General features: G+C 43.9%; 1 protein-coding gene across 1 annotated transcript in view; it reads right to left on the bottom strand.

Annotated features, from left to right (window-relative positions):
* The window catches only part of Cds1 (CDP-diacylglycerol synthase 1), a 66,621-nt gene that overhangs the window by 14,928 nt on the left and 34,479 nt on the right, over positions 1-17,214 (bottom strand). The window contains exons 4-8 of the mRNA XM_055594548.1: positions 15,558-15,655; positions 14,201-14,340; positions 3,881-3,939; positions 1,953-2,035; positions 671-758 (exon numbers count right to left, since the gene is read on the bottom strand). Of these exons, the coding sequence (XP_055450523.1) occupies positions 671-758; positions 1,953-2,035; positions 3,881-3,939; positions 14,201-14,340; positions 15,558-15,655 (468 nt within the window). The remainder of the gene's footprint in view (positions 1-670; positions 759-1,952; positions 2,036-3,880; positions 3,940-14,200; positions 14,341-15,557; positions 15,656-17,214) is intronic.

Here is a 17,214-nt window from a genome sequence, read left to right on the forward strand (position 1 = left end):
AAAAAAAAAAAAAAAAAAAAAAATTAAATAAGTAAGTAAATCAGTTCTAGGAAAAGGTCTGATTTTTCATAAGAATTGGTTTCTTTTCTTCTCCCCCACCTTTTTTTTTTTTTTTACCAAAAATGAGATGTGAATAATTTAATTCCTGTCCTTGCCCTCACTGTGCATACACAGAACCAAAGCTAAGGCAGAATGACAGGGCAGATCCCATGTGCCTTCCTCCCTTGTCTTGGCCTTTTCCTATTTGCTTTAGCCCCTCCAGTCTTTTGTTTTCAAATGAACTTGGGCGTCTTTGGATGACAGTACACACAGATGGTGTACCTCACTCTTTTAGGAAGTTTAATGAAGGAAGGGACAGCTGAGGGGGCAGAGTCAAGGGAAGTCTTGGCTTTGGGGTTGCCAGAAAGGGGTTAAAGAACTAACTGAGTAAGGGTCAGGGAAGGAGAAACCAGCAGGATGAGATGAGCCATCACAAGCAGAGGAAAATGGAGCCAGTTCCCATTGAATAACCTGAACACGTGACCACACACTCAGTGGGAAAGCGTGGGCGTGCAGGAGATTCAAGGCATCCTGGAAATCAAAGACTCACAAGAGCACCAAACGCTCAAAATGTTCTCAGTGGCTGGGCTTTAAGGTTATGGGAAGGGCTTCCTTCTAATATTTCCATTACCTTAATTAAAGGAGTTCTTCCAAAAAAAAATCCAAAAAGGTAAGCGGTGATGTCATTGCAGATGACACTTGATATTGGAACAAGGAACCTTAAAACAGTAGCAGAGGAAAGTAAGTGTGGTTAAACAGGCAACAGGCATCCGGGTCACAGCTCAAAGTCAACCCACGTGACAACCCTTTAGCTCCTACAATGGACAGAGCAGAGCACATGACAAAGGCCTAGGAGAAACAGAAAACCCCAAACCAGCTCACTCTAAACTAAGACACTAAGAGAGCTCACTGCTCCGGAAACTATTAAATAAGCAATTGCTACAGTTACCAACATTTAAAGTTTAATTTTATGAGAAACAATGTAGGAAAAAAATCAGTTCTTTTAAGAGCAGCCTCATGAGGCGTAAATCAAGTCACTTTCACAGGCAGGGAATGAAGTGATAAGTCTACAGGAAGACTCAATGCAAATTCTTTCAGGGAAGGAATTAATTTTAATTCCTTCTATCTTTGCCTGTGACCCTGACAAACTCTGATCATTCTGCAGAACCTACTTATATAAGCAACACTTCTCCCTCAACTAAAGGTTTTATATGGCAATCATCCCCAAACTAGACTGTAAGTGTTCACACAGACACATGCAGAGTCTGATAAGCTGTCAGGTGGGCAAAACTTACCCTGGCAAAATTCCAGTTTCCTACAAAAGATTCTGGTAGGTGACTTCACGGGGGCCACGGAGGGAGAGGGCTCGTGTGCACTGTATGTACCCAGAGCTAATCAGCCTCTTCTCTGCTCCAGCTCACTTCTTCTTATTAAGCTGGATGACTTTTAATTAATAAAAGTGCTTTCTGAATCTGCAGAGCCCAGTGCTGAGGCACTCACAGCTCTGGAGCCGGCTAGAGGCCTGCTCCTTTCCAGAAGTGAAACAGAACCCGCCCAACTGTCACCTGGACACAACCGGCTTTCTGAAAGCAGACTCTCACATAGTTTTTGCATTCCTGTAAATAACATCTATTTTTTTTTTTTTTTAAGTAACATTCGGGTTGATTAGCATCTGAAAATGTAACTGGGTCTTGAGGAAGACTTTTTGCATTTTATTTGGAACTAAAAGAAAGAGTTCTAGCCATTAATGAAGCATTTGTGCTCAGTGGTCAAACAGTAGGTAAAACTCAGTGATTGTAATGGGATACATCAGGTGATACATTGTAGTGGGAACTGGAAAGCTACTGCCCGGCATTAGGGGGTTTAAGAGGCAAGACAGACAGACGCAAGCATAACACAAGGGAATCCCTTACCATATCATGCCTTCAAACAGATTTTGGATGACAAGATGTGACTGAGTAACGATTATCAGTAAAGTGACATGAGTCCATGCGAACTGTTAATAACCCAACAACACAAAAATTAGCAAACACAGCCCATCATACAGCCAAGGAGCAAGAGCAATTCTGAAACACAAATTTTCTGCCATGACTTCTGATCAGAATTTGTAAGATATGGTTCATACAAACAAAACAGGTGTGGTTAGTAGGTTACACTTCATATTGCCTACCGGAACCCTGAAATGAAAACGCTGGGCGAAACAACCGTAAGTTCTAGGTAGATGGGGTGCTAATACCGGGGAGATGTGCTGCCACAGAGCACGGTCTCGGCTCTCCCGCTCTGACGACTGAGAGGTTCCAGCTGCTGGGGTGTGGAGTGCAGCGCTGGTGGCTACACTCTGCCCTGCTTTGCTACGACAGCCTTCCCTGCAAGAGCTAGTCCTAGCTTTGGAGGACCAAAACTCTCTGCATTCAACTGCCCTTAAGTGCCATCTTTCATGCTGAAAGCTGATCTTTCTAGGTCTGGTCAACGACACTATGCAATTTCAACGTTTCAAAGCCTCTGCTGTTCTCCTGACCCGTCACCCTCACTCGTCACCCTCCCTCATCCCTCAGCCTGCGAGAAAGCTACTTCAGTGACTTTTACACAATTCCTAGGGGCAGAGTGTGAACCAAGAGCAGTCATAACTCTACACACTCATCTGATAAATCTCACTAGCAATTATGAAGTGATTTTTTAATAATTCAGATTTTTATTTACTCTTAAAAATTCATTTCTCATTTCAGCAAGACAGTTGATGTTAGTTGTTTTCTCCTATTCTGCTGGTATACATTTGAAAAGTATTTTATACTAGTTGCTTTAAAATCCATTTTTCTTTCAACAGGCAACATCATAAGTTGGCCCATTATATCCAGTAAGTCCTGTATTCACAAATTCAGGAGGAGGCCATAGATACACAGATCACAATGCATAGACTTGTTTTTCCTTGTCATTTTTCCTTAAGCAATAACTATTTCTGTAAGATTTGATTATGCTAAGTCTTACAATTAGCAAGAGTGATTTAAAGAGCACACGAGGATTCACATGGGCCATACAGAGCCCAAGGTTCTCGGGAGTGCATGGGGTCTGTATTCACAATGGTCTTAGAACCAGTTCCTAAGAGGAGGGCTGATTATTTCCGATTTGTGTTGCTTGCTTTTTAGGTATCATTAAGAACTTTACCATAGGATCCTCTGAAATTAGAAATGTAGGAACTATTGTAAATTTCCTGGCAATAATAATTTGTAGACTGTTTCCTTAAAAAAAAAAAAAAAAAAAAAAAAGCCCAAATGGGAAGTATGATCCAATGTTAAATGAGCCTTGCTGTCATTTTGCACCTCTCAGCGTTTCGCTTCAGACTCCCAGTTAGCGCCACTATAAGAAAATGAGAAGTTCACTGTGTAAAGAAACCATAGGAGATACTGCTTCTCTCCCCTGAACAAAGCGTCTTTTGGGCAGTGAGAATCTACGGCTGACCGAAACTATCTCAGTGGCACAGGCTCTGCTGATACGCTTATGCCAGCAGCAGGTGTTCAAGGTCAGCTTCCACAAAAGCACACGGCAGACACCTCCTGTGCGTCAGCAGCTATCCCAGACTCGAATCCCCACAGTTGGAGAATCCAAACATTCCACTGACATTTTGTTTTTTGCCTCTGAAACTATGTTAACATGTTTCAGGAACAATTTTAGGGTAATGTATGTTTTAATTCTCAACACTTGTTTCAACTTCAATACTTTGTATCTAATGCACACAAAAAATTGTAAAAGATTTCAGGCTCAGGCAAGACTAGCTAATTTGACTATTATCTCTTCAAGTGCAGGGAAAAGACAAGAGCAGCTCTGGCGAGCTGTTGATACGCACCATGTAAAACTGCAGGCGGTAGTGTTTCTTCACCAAGCTCAGCACAAACATACAGAAACCTGTTCAAAGATACAAGACATGTTGAGTGATCCTGAAGAAAGTATGAGATTCTCTGAGCATCTCTCACCCAAAAACAACCAGCTTCCTGCATCACAAGCATATTTTAGCCATCACTCACTGCTACGACCGCTCCTACATTACAGTATTTCAGTAGTTTCCTAACGGAAAAATTTTCAAATCTTTAAAGTGCCAGATAAATTCCATGGAAAAAGTTCAATCACTATCTCCTACATTGATGAAATGAATTAGCTCCTTGCTAATATGAAGCCGGAAAACATTTTAAATTTTCAAGAGCAGGCTGGGAGGTCAGCGGTAGAGTGTTTGCCTAATGTGTGAAGGGTCCTACGTTTAATCTTCAGCTTAGTGAATCCCACCACAGAGCATGTCAACTGATTGAGAGTATGTACAGAATATGTTTAATGTCCACACTGCATGGAAATTAATAACTATTATGGCAGCTAGTGCCTGTTAAACACCGTATATTGCTAGCTCCCATCTAAGCTTTCCTGTGCAAGGATACTCCAGTATCCTTGAGGAAGCTGCCCATTAGCGTCTCCACTTCACAAATGATGGAAAAGTTTTTGTTTCTTCACTGAGGGTCACAGAGTGAAAAGAAATGTTTAGATGCTCCTGGCCCCCAAGTCATGCAGTTCTGTGGAAATGCAAGTGGCAGTAGTCAGGCAGAGAGTTACTTGAAAATTTCCAAACCAGTGGTATAAATACAGTAAAGTGTGCTTTTCAGTAATTTCTTTGAACTTAGGATTGCATCACACACATTTATTACAATGAAGATGCACTGCAGTTATCCAATTCAGTGAAACCCTCTAATCATGTACTAACACAAAGAGGGGCCTGCTCAGAACACCAGTAAATTTCTAAAGACACGTTTCTAGCAGAGGCAGACACTAAAAATACAGAAACTGAGTCTAATCTGGACAAGCCTCCATGAATTCTGCAGTGAGTTTAGAGTGAATCTTACAGACACTGAATCTGCATGTCAACTGACCTATACCACATGAGGTAAGTACCAGCCTCTGCATCTCTGTACTCAGCGCACAGGTCAGCAAAACTGCCGGTCCATCTCTCCTCAGGGTCCCCTGCCTCTTTTAGCTGACTGACTTTAAGCGTCCAAGAGCAAGGGTTATGGCAACAGAGGGACCTTGCCTCACTGATGATCATACTTCCTACGTCTTACTTGTCATCCACAGAGGAGTTTGGCTGACTAGGCTGCAGAGCCAGGAGAGAAACATTCTTTGGGGGAAACATCCAAAAGCTGTAACGACATTAAGGAGTGGGTGGAACTAAGAACATGGAGTCTGTGTTGCTCCAACTGCCAAGGACATAGGAGTCTTGTTTTAGGATTACTGCTTTTAAGTTCTCCTTCTGTGATGACTAGGCTTATGTTTCCTTTATTTCATATTGAGAATTTCATATATGAATCTGCATTTACTATTTTTCCTCTCCCCCTCTTCCCTTTAGCTCCTCTGCTCACCCACAACTCCTCAAATTCATGGATGCCCACATGTGGAAGAAGGAAGCTGGAGACCTAAAGCGAAAGTTTCCAAGTTTCTGGTTTCTTTGGAAGCTCAGTTGTGTCATGTGTTTTTTGTTTTGGTTCCAGTGTGGGATGTAGAATGCACCTATCCCTGAAAACAGCCCTGTGAGGGGCATGTGATGTTTGTCGGCTGGAAACTACCTCATGCGAGGGGCATGGTTTTTGCCAGGTGGAAGGCATCCTGGTGTGGACTCTGAGAAGGGATAGATAGAAGCCCACAGACAGTGAGACAACACTTTTTGTGTCTACATTTTGCGATGGTTTGCATAGCTTTGCTGGTTTTTGCAGAGAGGACCACTCCAGAGAACTTTTGTGCTGCTTTGCCACTTTGGTGGACTCCTGCCATGTGGGCGGGGTCTGGCCACTTTTGCTGAGGGGTACCGCCTCTTTTGCCAGCTGTTTGCTGTTTGACTGGATGGCTGGTATCCTGATAACTGAGATCAGTTACCCCCAAAGAACCCAACGACCTTAATCAGCGGGAAGTAGCTAAAAGAGGTCTACAGCCCCTTTCCCTACTAATCTCCTACCTAAGGTCAGGGGACTGCAAGGGAGGTAGAGCCATTTAAGAACCTTAAATAAAGTAGGTGTTTGAAAAATCTAGGCCTACAGGCACCTATCTAGCACACAGTACAAAATCAACTCGAAATGTATCAACTACCTTGGTGTGGAACCTGGAATGCTGAAACCACTAGAAGGAAGCAGACAGTGCCCTACACAGTACAGGTGAAGGAGTGTCCCCCCTGAAAGGAGCCCCATTTGCCTGGGTATTAAGGCCAAGAACTGACAAATGGTACCTCACAAAGCTAAACATTTAGCACAGCAGAGAAAAGAATTAGTCAAGTGAAGATCCACAGAAGAGGAAAGTTGACAGCTCTCCACCCAATAAAGGCTTAATACCTAGAATATACAAGAATTCACAAAACAGTCAAGAAAATTGACACAGTTAAAAATTGGGCAAGGGATCAAAACAGAGAATGCCCAACAGCAATAAGATGGCTAAGAAATATCTCAAAATGTGTTCAACATCCTTAGCAATTAGGAAAATACATATTAAAATCTCTTTGAGATTTCATCTTACCCCAGTAGAATGGCTAAGATCAAGAAAGCAGCTGACAAGAAATGCTAGTGATGACGTAGGGGAAAGAGAACCCCCTTTATTAACACAACTGCACACTGTTGCAGCCACTGTGAAAATCAGTGTGGAACATTCTCAAAAAGTGAATTCCTGGCTATCCACTCACTGGCATGTGCCCAGAGAGACGACCACTGCATATTCTCTTACCTATGGGTGCCAGCCCCAATCTTGAGAGGTGAGTGTACCATGGGAGGAATTGCAGAAACAGGAGAGGGAAGGGGCACAGGGGAGGCGCTCTAGTGAGGGACTGGTGGGATATAGGTGCTATGGGGGAGAAATGTGAAAAATGGGCTGTCAGGATGGGTGTTTGAAGAGTGGTGGTCTGATAAGAATGGCCTCCAAAGGCTCCTATATTTGAATGCATAGTCACTGAATAGTGACACTGTTTGAAAGGATTACAAGGATTGGTAGGTGCAGGCCTGTTGGAGGAATGTGTCAGAGAGGATGGGCTTTCTCCCTCCACTCCACCTTTCAGCCTGTGGACCAGAATACAGCTCTCAGCTACTGCTCCAGAGGCATGCAAGCCGTATGATGATAATGGACTAAGCCTCTGGAGCTGTGAGCCAACCCCCAATTAAGTAAGAGCTGCCTTGGTCATGGTGTCTCTTTACAGCAATAGAACAGTGATGAAGACACTAAGTTTATCTAAAGCTAAATATTTCTAAAGAAAAGCATTTTTTCAAAAATAGACATTAAAGTCATCATTCACAACTACATGGCTATGTGAATATTTTATGCTTAAAACATAAATGCATGTATACAGTATATCTTAATAACGCTAGAGAAAAGATCATTTATGCATTTGGATCCACAGTCATACCTTTTTCTTATCTAGCAAAGAATATTTACATAGCAATGTTTTCAGTTAAAATCATAGGCTTTATTACATTACTACAAATAATAACACTCACTGGAGAAGCTTCTATGCTGCTTGGTTTTTGTCAGCTTGACACAAACTAGAGTCACCTGGGGAGAGGGACACTTATCACATTAGCTGTGCACATGCCTGTGGGACATTTTCTTGGTTAATGGTTCGTGTGTGGGGGCCCAGCTCACTGTGGTGGTGGCTTCCCTGGGCAGTTGGTCCTGGAGTGTTTAAGAAAGGAGCTGAGCAAGCATGGAAGCAACTTGGTAAGCCACGCTCCTCCATGGGCTCTGATTCATTCTCTGCCTCCAGGTTCCCACTGTGACTTCCCTCAGTGATGGACCAGGAGAACAAAATGAAATTCAAATAAACTCTCTTCCTCAAGTTGCCTTTGATCAGTACTTTATCACAGCAACGGAGAGCAAACTGGGGTAGGTCCCAAAAACACACTGAGCTGTGATGTAACAGCTCTCAGTGTAGTTATGTGTAAGCTGCTGCCCTGGCTGATCTGGAGGTGCTGATGAAGGTCCTGTATCCCATCCCAAGCACTCCCCAGGGAGCAGCAAGAACCAGTTTCCAACAAAGAGATGAGTCTACAGCAAAGAACAAAAGATAATGAGATGTTTGAGCATGACAAGAAAAGTGAAGGAAAAACTGAGATAGTGAAAAAGCCCAAATTTCAGAAACTGAGTTAATGATTTAAAACTTATCAAACATTTATGATATTCCAGATACAACATACACAAGAACAACAACAACAAAAACACAAAAACCAGTGAGATAGGCACAAGAATTACAGCATTCACTGCCCAGATAAAGAGATGGAAGAAACATAAATAAATGTTTTTAAATTTTACTACTGGTGATTAAGCAACTCTGTAAACATGTGACATCGTTTCTAAAGCAGCTGTGAAGATGGCCTAGGTTTGAGCGAGGTGCTTTACCAGCTCACCCTGATTTCTTTACTTGGTCATTCTCAAAACTTCTAGTATCATCTTAAACAAAGATTCAGAGCCGTACTGCATCATGGGGCTTAGGCAGACCTAGACTGCAGCTGGGCTGTTTCTACAAAGGGGAAACGAAGAGGAGCTGCCAAAGGGTTTTAAAGAGGCCAAAGCAACCACATACAAATGTACAAAACCATCAGATGCTAAACTTACAGACAGACACACGTCTGAAGTTGCCGATGTTCTTTGGGGTCCAGCACCCCAAACTCAAGGACCCGTCATTACAGAATTTACAACCACATTCCTAAAGAGCCCAAATCCAAGTCCCCAAGCTTGTGGGACGATCTTTTTTAAGCAAATCTAGTCTCTGGAGAAACTTGTACTATTTTTCAGTCTTGCTGATTATTTTGTATTTGCTTATTAGTCACATTTGTTTTGTGACAAAATTATCTAAACATCAGAACAGCTTTCAGATGCTCCTCAGTGAGTCACCTGATATGACAGGAAGCAAGTCATTGACTTTCTTGGCCTCTGATGAGGTGCACAGACGCAGGGATAGCAACATTCTATTTCAATAAACTTTAATGTCAGCGAAACAGCTTAGGTTGTCTTTGCTTAATATCAGCTAAGTGACATACTATCCAAAGTCCTTTTATCACTGCAATAAAGCTAACATTTCACAACGCCCTTTCACTCTATCATGTGAATAGTACAGATAAATGAACATAGGGCGCTTCCTACTTCCTCACATCATTTCAAAGTCCAGCTCCATTAGCCAGACTTACAGTTCTGAACAATCTGAGGACTCATGTTGAGACAGCAAACAAAGCAGTGAGGCCAAGGCAGCACCACCCAAAAGACAGTGTGAGCATGTGCTCCTGCTCGGCCTTCCAACCACCAGGGAAACACACAGGTGATGAATATGTGATGAACATATTAGATGCAGCACAGAGCTCAGGAATTAACCAAATGAGAGACACACAGTGAGAGACATAGTGGGTGCCCACAGCTGACTGGGGTCACAGTTAGAACACACCTGAATGATGACAGCCAGAGACTTCTCTGCTAGTTTTGTTGTGGAGTTTCCTCAGTGGACCCAACAGCTCCCTGCTCACTCCACACTGCACAGTGAGAGTGTTTTTGTAGGGCTGTAATAACGTCTACCTCCTGGGATGGTACAAGGGCTTTCCAGAATGCTACATTTAGTGGAAAACTGAGTGAATACTAAAGGGAAGTGTTAATTTTTACAAGTACATATGGATATACAAAGATCTCAAATAAAAAGTACACTTTAAGCCAATAACTAGGGACACAAAGCGATTTTTTATATTGTCATAAAATAGTGCCTTGCTTCCAAGAGCCAGCCGTCTCATTGTTAAAGTTTACACCCCTTCCTTACGAGCATAAACCTGCAGCACTCAAGCTCTGCCTCCTAGCTGTCCTCTGTGCTAACTGTTCCCATCCATTTTCTCTAAGTCACAGATTTGCTCTTATCTTCTTTTGACATGGAACCCCCCCCCCGGGGGGGGGGGGAATTCCTTGGGAGAAGTTCAAACCCTTCCCATGACAGGAACAGCTTCTCAAGATGTATGTGTGTCCTTTCTAGGCTTGCAGAGGCTATCATCCCTCAGCTCTCTTCCTGGCTGGACTGGGCTAGCTGGTCCCTCTGGGGATGAGTGGCAGAGACCTGCCTACTCCTCAGTCTTCATGCCAGGGGTCAGGGTTACCTCTTCTCCAAGGTGGCCATGGCCCCAGCCCTGCTCAGAGCAAGGGCGCTTTCCTTCCTGCTCCTTTACTCCTTGATCATTTGCATTTCTGCAGTGAACTGGTGGGCCTGAAGCCCACAGGCCTTCACTCACGGAGTGGGAACTACCTCCATCTCCCCTTACGCTCTCAGGGTTGCTGCACTTAGGAGAGCATTGGGAAGTACTTCATCGTTCCTTAGGAAAGCCACTGGTGGTTTTCAAATGAGCATGGGATGCACTGAGCCTATTAATGCCTGTGGTACATCATGTCTGTGGCAAAAATCAGTACATTGTTGGGGGAAGAAAAACAACAGTAATTTTATTTTATTAGAGTCTAAAACTTTAATGTATAAAACAATCACTGAAGCCAGGCATAGTGGTGCATGCCTGTAATCCCAGCATTTGGGGAGGCAGAGGCAGGTGGATCTCTGTGAGTTTGAAGTCTACAAAGCATGTCCAAGATAGCCAAGGCTACAGAGAAATCCTGGCTCGAAAAAACCAAACCAACCAATCACTGAAAAGGAGTTGGTTGGGAGACAACGTGTAAAATGGATAAACTAGAAAATCAGTTTAGTGTCTCAGCTCTACAGAAGCTATTCCAAGCTAGAGCTAGAGTCACCAGCAGTGAGATGAAGGGGAAGAAACGGCCTCATGTACGCTGACACTGTGCCTATCAGATGGCAAATGGTAGTCTGACGTGACTACATAACTACAGATCAGTATAAGCCACCGCGGAGCAACATGAACTAGAAACTGCAGAATAATCTGCTCTTGTCTGTCTAGGAGAATGTCGTGGATATAAACATGTTTTTATTTTAATCCCAGGTGTGGACTCTGGATACAGAATAAATGCCAGAGCCCAGAGAGTGAGATCAGAAAAAGAACAAGGCTGCTGCTGCTTCCCCCTTGCTGCTCCTGGTTGCTGTTGTGAGACAAGAAGTTGGAGATCTCCTGAAACAAGGATTGGACTGGCTCCAAGGAACCTGACAACCCTAACCAGCAGGAAGCAGCTAAGAGAACTGCGCCCCCTCTCCCACTAACCCTCTCTCTCTCCTACCTGGTGTTGGGGTATTGGAAGGGACTGGGTAGAGTAGGGAGAAAAAGACAAAAGAAATGCAGATAAAGGAGTTTTAAAAAGTATGTCAACAGGAGAATAGCTGAGGGAAGATAGGAACACAAAGCTTGAATGGTCTGGAAATTTCTAAAATAAACAGTAAGTCTCTGGAGACAGGACCTAAGGCTCTATGGGATTGAATTATTTCATTGAATAAGTCTTTGTTTTTCTGAATGTTTACTATGGACACATAAGATATATATTTTTAAAACATCCTATCTCTAACAAGACTGCTTTAGAATTGTGGCATGCTTCCCACTCGGAGGGTAGCCCACGGAAAGGCTCTGACTAGGCTCTGGTCAGAGGGCACACTACTTAGACTCCACTGACTTTAGGCCCTGTGCTAGAAAGGCAGGCTCTCCCTGACAGCCCCCAGGACTGAGAGGCCGATGGGCTGTGCGAAGACACAGGAAGAACGCAAGCCGCGTCAGAGTCCTGCTTTGAGCATGTGTACTCATTTCCATTCATCCCCGGCAGCCCCTGAAATGCCACGGAAAGAAATGAAGACAGAGACCAAGCAGAACACAGAACAGAAGACAATCATCTGCAGGATTGAAAAGCAGGAAGTACAGGTGACTTCCACGGCACTGAGAAGGCAGGGCTGACTAAAGGTCTTCTCTAGAACCAACAAGGCTCAGTGAGGGCGAGAGGAGCGTCTCGCACAGGGCAGGCACGAGGACAGACTGAAGAGCTGTTACACAGGACACTGCTGGAGGTTCTGCTTCTGCAAGTTCTGTAAGGCAGAACTAAACCGTGAGGGCAGGAAGCCTCCACATGGCTGGTCCACAGGAGGAGGGCCCCAGAGACCTCCAGAAAAAAAAAAAAAAAGACACAGAAGACACACTCTGGTTTGAGTGGACATCTGCAAACAAAAGCACAAAATACTCCCAGCAGGTGTGAGTCAGATCCACAGGAACCCTGGAAGGTTCCACTCTGAAACTGAACTGTATGGGATGGAGAAGGTAGGGCAGTTGGGTCAGTAGGAGGAGAGTAAGGAGTTAAAATGAGTGGAGGGCTGGACGGATGGCTTGTCCTGTAAGAGCACTGGCTGCTAGTTCAGAGAACCTTGGTCTGACTCCCATCACCCACTTGGTAGCTCACAACCATTTCTAACGGTAGGTCCAGGGGACCCAGCGCCCTCTTCTGGCCTCCTCAGGCTCTGCATGCACACAGTGAGCAGACATACATTCAGGACACCGCCACACAAATAAACTAAAGATAAATTAAAATCTTTTAAAAATATGGATGGAAATAGGTGGTATTTGGCTCTACATGAAGGCATGGTTTGTGTACCTGTTAAGTTGCATAAACAATGAATGAAAGGCCTATGTGTGTGTGTGGAACGTGAGATAGGATTTAACAAGAAGTCAAAATAAATGATGCTAAAAATAAAGAAGTAGGTACATCACTAACAGAATGGAAAGCATCTGAGAGAAGTTGAGCAGAGACGCAGTTTACACTAGAAATCTCTGAAAACTGATTTTTAAGAACTAATAATTACCCTTTATTATTGCTAAGTAATTATTTAACAGCCCTACCAGAAGCCAGAAGCCACTACAGAACTCTTGCTTTGTTTTGTTTTTGAGACAGTGTTCCTCTATGTAGCCTTGACTGTCCTGGACTCACCTTGTAGACCAGGCTGGCCTTGAACTCACAGAGATCCGCCTGCCTCTGGCCCCCCCTCAGTGCTGGGGTTACAGGCGTGCTCTTGCCTGCTAACTTCACTAACGCTTTTAAATGCCAAGAGCGAAGTGCTGCTGCTGTACAAACTGGGAAGGTATATTCCTATCTCCTGAAGAAAGACTGCCTCAGAACTTCTGCAGAAAGACCACGTCAGAACTGACGCTTCATTCACAACACTCCAGCCTGTTGTTTGGTGAGAGAAAGACATGGATGTGCCCTGACAGATAGGCAGCCCTGGATCCCTTGCTCCACACTTGAAGGTGTGTCAATCACTGCTTCCCTTCATGACCACGCCCCTTCCAGCTGCCTAGAATTCAAATGGACCAACTACCTCCAGATTGAAAGAACAGAAATCTTTAGATGCACCTTACTGATAACTTTTTAGAGATGCAGTTCTTCTGTTTTGAGTATAGGAATGTTTAGACTGCATGGGTGTGTGCATACGGACCAGGTTCTGGATCCTCTGGACAGTTCTGAGCCACCACATGCGTGCTAAGAACTGAACCAGGCTCCTTGGGAAGAGCAGCAAATGCTCTTAACCACTGGGCCATCTTTCCAGCCCCCATTAATTACTTTTTTAATAAAAATAAAAACATCAGAAAACAGGATTAGATAAAAAAAAAAAAAAAGGCTAATATAAAATGAGAAAAAGTCCTTCAGAAAACACCCTCCATTCTCCACAAGCCCCAACATACTCCACTGGCTCCTTCGGATCAGAGCGTTAAGGAACGAGGCCTTGTGTACAGACCAGAACTTGGCTCATTCTAACTCTTCAGTATACAGCTGACTTTTAATCTAGAGCAGTAAAGAGGCAGCCAGCACCCTGTAAACACACCTGCACACCACGTCCAGAAGACCACCTGATGAATCTACGAGAAAGCTTTAGCCCCTAGGGACAATTATAAATATATATATTTGTAAACGTTTCTCTGTAAATTATATTTGGTTAAGTACTCTGTGTTTCAAAGGGTTTTAAAAACTATAAATTGAAAAGAAAAAATATCTCAAGAATATGGAATGCTACAGTTATGTATTTTTTAAATTACCACTAGGCAGTACATGCTACTTAAACCCACAGTGGAAGAAATATCCATTAGAAGCAGTTTAAAGAGAGCCCAGAATAAAAGGTAACAGAAAGAACACAGATGCATTTGAACAGCCTCTGTAAAAGCAAACAGGGAACACTGGCTGCAGTACGGCCGGCCGGCCTCTTTACCTGCCAGGTAGAGGGCGAAGGAGATGAACCTGTGGTAGCGGATGAGGAACTGCAGCTGCTCCTCCCTCTGAACAAATGTAGCAAAGTAATCCGCAACCGTCTCTCCGTAGAAGAAGTAGTTCACACACAGCAGGAAGTACCTGGAATTCAAACCCATGAGCTCGCTGTGTCCACTGCTCTCCCCTCAAATGTGACAGAATTTCTCCCTGCATTCTGATGCCTAGACTAAGATCAAAATCAGAGCAGGTGATTAATCCAAAGTAGGCTCCTCCAAAATGCTTTCTTCTCATTTTTAACTTAATTTTAAGCCTATCAGCCAACAGCAACCAGCAATCTACCAAAGGTAACTCATGTGTTTAACAGTGTCAAAATATGCCAGACACATGCCCACGTGCCCACACACACACATACACATAGTATTAAGTTTACAATGCAGCTACCTCTTCGCTGCTCACTGGTCTCATGCTTAAGAACACACACTGGAGGACTCAATCCCACCTCAAGGCAAGTTAAGAGCGAAAGGAGGAAGATGCTGGGTACCTCCCCACGTGGACCTGCACACAGCCCTGATGTCCTGTGCAGCTCCTAGCAATGCCCAGAGGGCTCTAGTGAGCACTGATTCTTCTTGTTCTGAGTGTGTGTGCACGCGTGTTTGTTGTATTCCCCATATGTGTGTGTTTTCTATATATTTTATGAGAAATAAAGAAAACCGCTTGAAGAAAAATATCTCTCGTCGATATCGACATCCACCTCTGCACCCCACACTTCTCCCAACTCCAGGATCCTATTCTAGATGTTAGGCTGGCCTTGACCTCCTGCCTCAGACATCTGGGCAAGCCGCTGTGTGTGTTAGATCCCAGAACTGGGGTTACAGGACAAGCCACGACAGTCTGAGCCCCAGAGGTCAGGGAGCTCTGTCTTAGTAAGGCAATGGCTCCCTGGAAGAGGTTCATGGAGTAACTCCCAGGAAGGCCAAAAAGGATCCATTATAAGGCCATGTTTCCTACTCAGGGTCTTGATGAGTTTAAAAAACACATACAGCAGAACTTTACATGTATTTGTACACATATTGTACAAATATTCTGTGTTCTCTTGACAATTTGGGGAAAAAATAAGTTCAGCGTTTTCATAAAATCAAGATCAGGGAGGAAATAAAACAGCATATATATCAATCATTAATCAGATATCATTATGAAGACTGAAATGCACGCTTTCAGGAAAGCTGTGCCAGAGATGGAGCAAAGGTCATTTCCTCCTCTACAAATCACATCCTGTTTGTCTTCCTCTAAATCATTCTGACTTAAAACTTTAGAATGGGCCAGATGTGCATACCCAGAGCCGGCCCAGAGCCACTCACCAGCTGAGTGTTCGGAACCACGGCAGGTCATAGGAGTGGTAGACCCGGTACCCGATCGTGATGATCTCGTGGAAGCATTTCACTTGGATGCCCAGAACCTGTAAAAAAAGCACAGCTGCGTGGGCTCCAGTGCTTATATTTGTGCTGTGTTACTTTTTAAAAGCAACCCTTTGCCACGTGTATTTTAAAGAATCTTAATCTACGAACTTTTAAGTATTTTAAACAGCAACAGCAAAAAGGCAATACTCGCTCTTTCCAATAAGTGATGCATAATGGGGTAGCCAAAGGATGTTTAAATGAAGCTCTGCAGTCTTCCCAAGAAAATCCTGTACAGCAGTTTAAAGCCTGAGGGGCAGCGACAACTCGGGCAGTTGAGTGGACCGTATCCATTTATTTTTATTATTTATTTCTGTGTATTCGCAACATTTCTCAAGGTGGATAATCTTCCCTTTTTGAGACAAGATCTCACACCACAGAGCAGGCTGGCCTCTAACTGCCCATGCCTCTGCCTCAGCCTCCTGTGTTACTTACAGGTTTGACATGCCCAGGCTGACTTCTCCACTACTGTCTCTTAGGTTACTGTAGGGAGGAGCTAACTGACAGAGGTCTGCTTCTGCACATGCACCTTTAGTCCCAGGAAGCAGAGGAGCAGGTCTCTGTGAGTTCAAGGCCAGTCTGGTCTCTACACTGTAAGTTCCAGACCAGCTGCAGACAAATAGTGAGACCCTATTTAAAAAAAAAAAAAAAAAAAAAAAGGAAGGAAGGAAGGAAGGAAGGAAGGAAGGAAGGAAGGAAGGAAGGAAGGGAAAGAAGAAAGAAGAGAAAAGGTAATGTCTAGAACAAATAATTAACTTATCTTCCACTTTTCCTTCTCACAGCTATGCAGACTCCGACAGCCAGCAACAGTCCTGGCCATTCTGGACAGTCACCATCAGCCTTCTACACGTCACTTTGCCTGAGCAATGAAGTCACCGAGTTTTGTCTGCACAGTGTCCTTGTATTTATGAACTGACTTCTACCCATTGCTCTTCCCAAGGACAGAAAGACCCAAGGATCCAGATGAAACCGCAGCATCTTACTCAAGTGTGGCCTACACCAGTCCCAAACAGCACACTGAAAACCTCTGAGCCAAAGGGTGAGAGACTTTTTTCCCTTCTTTACAGAGCACACACTAAGGCTTCTGATCACAGTGTTGTACAAGAATAGCATGTTTGTAAGCTTAAAGAGTTTAAAATCCAAAGATTACATCACAGATCTACCTGCAGCTTATAATCTAAAATACTACTATTTGGCCTTTCGTTGAAAAAGTTTTCAAAAGTCAGGTTTGAAGGTGTTTTTAAGTTACTTCTCAGGGTTTGCGGAAATGAGTCTGTGGATAAAGCGGCATGGCGCACAAGCTTGACGACCGAGGCTGACCTGCATGAAGTTCAAACCCCAGCCCTGGGAGAAGGGCAGGGAGGACACAGACAGACCCCAGGGCCTGCTGGCCATCAGCCTGTAGTGTCAAGCTCCTGGCTCAAAGAAAGGTCCTGCCTCAAAAGATAAGTACCAAGGGAGATACACACACGACAGCCACCCCGGCCCCCACATGTGCTCGCGCACATGCGCGTACACACACACACACACACACACACACACACACACACACACACACACA

The sequence above is a fragment of the Psammomys obesus genome, unplaced genomic scaffold, assembly GCF_907164565.1.
Source record: "Psammomys obesus unplaced genomic scaffold, mPsaObe1.curated_primary_1811, whole genome shotgun sequence".
Taxonomy (NCBI): Eukaryota; Metazoa; Chordata; class Mammalia; order Rodentia; family Muridae; genus Psammomys; species Psammomys obesus.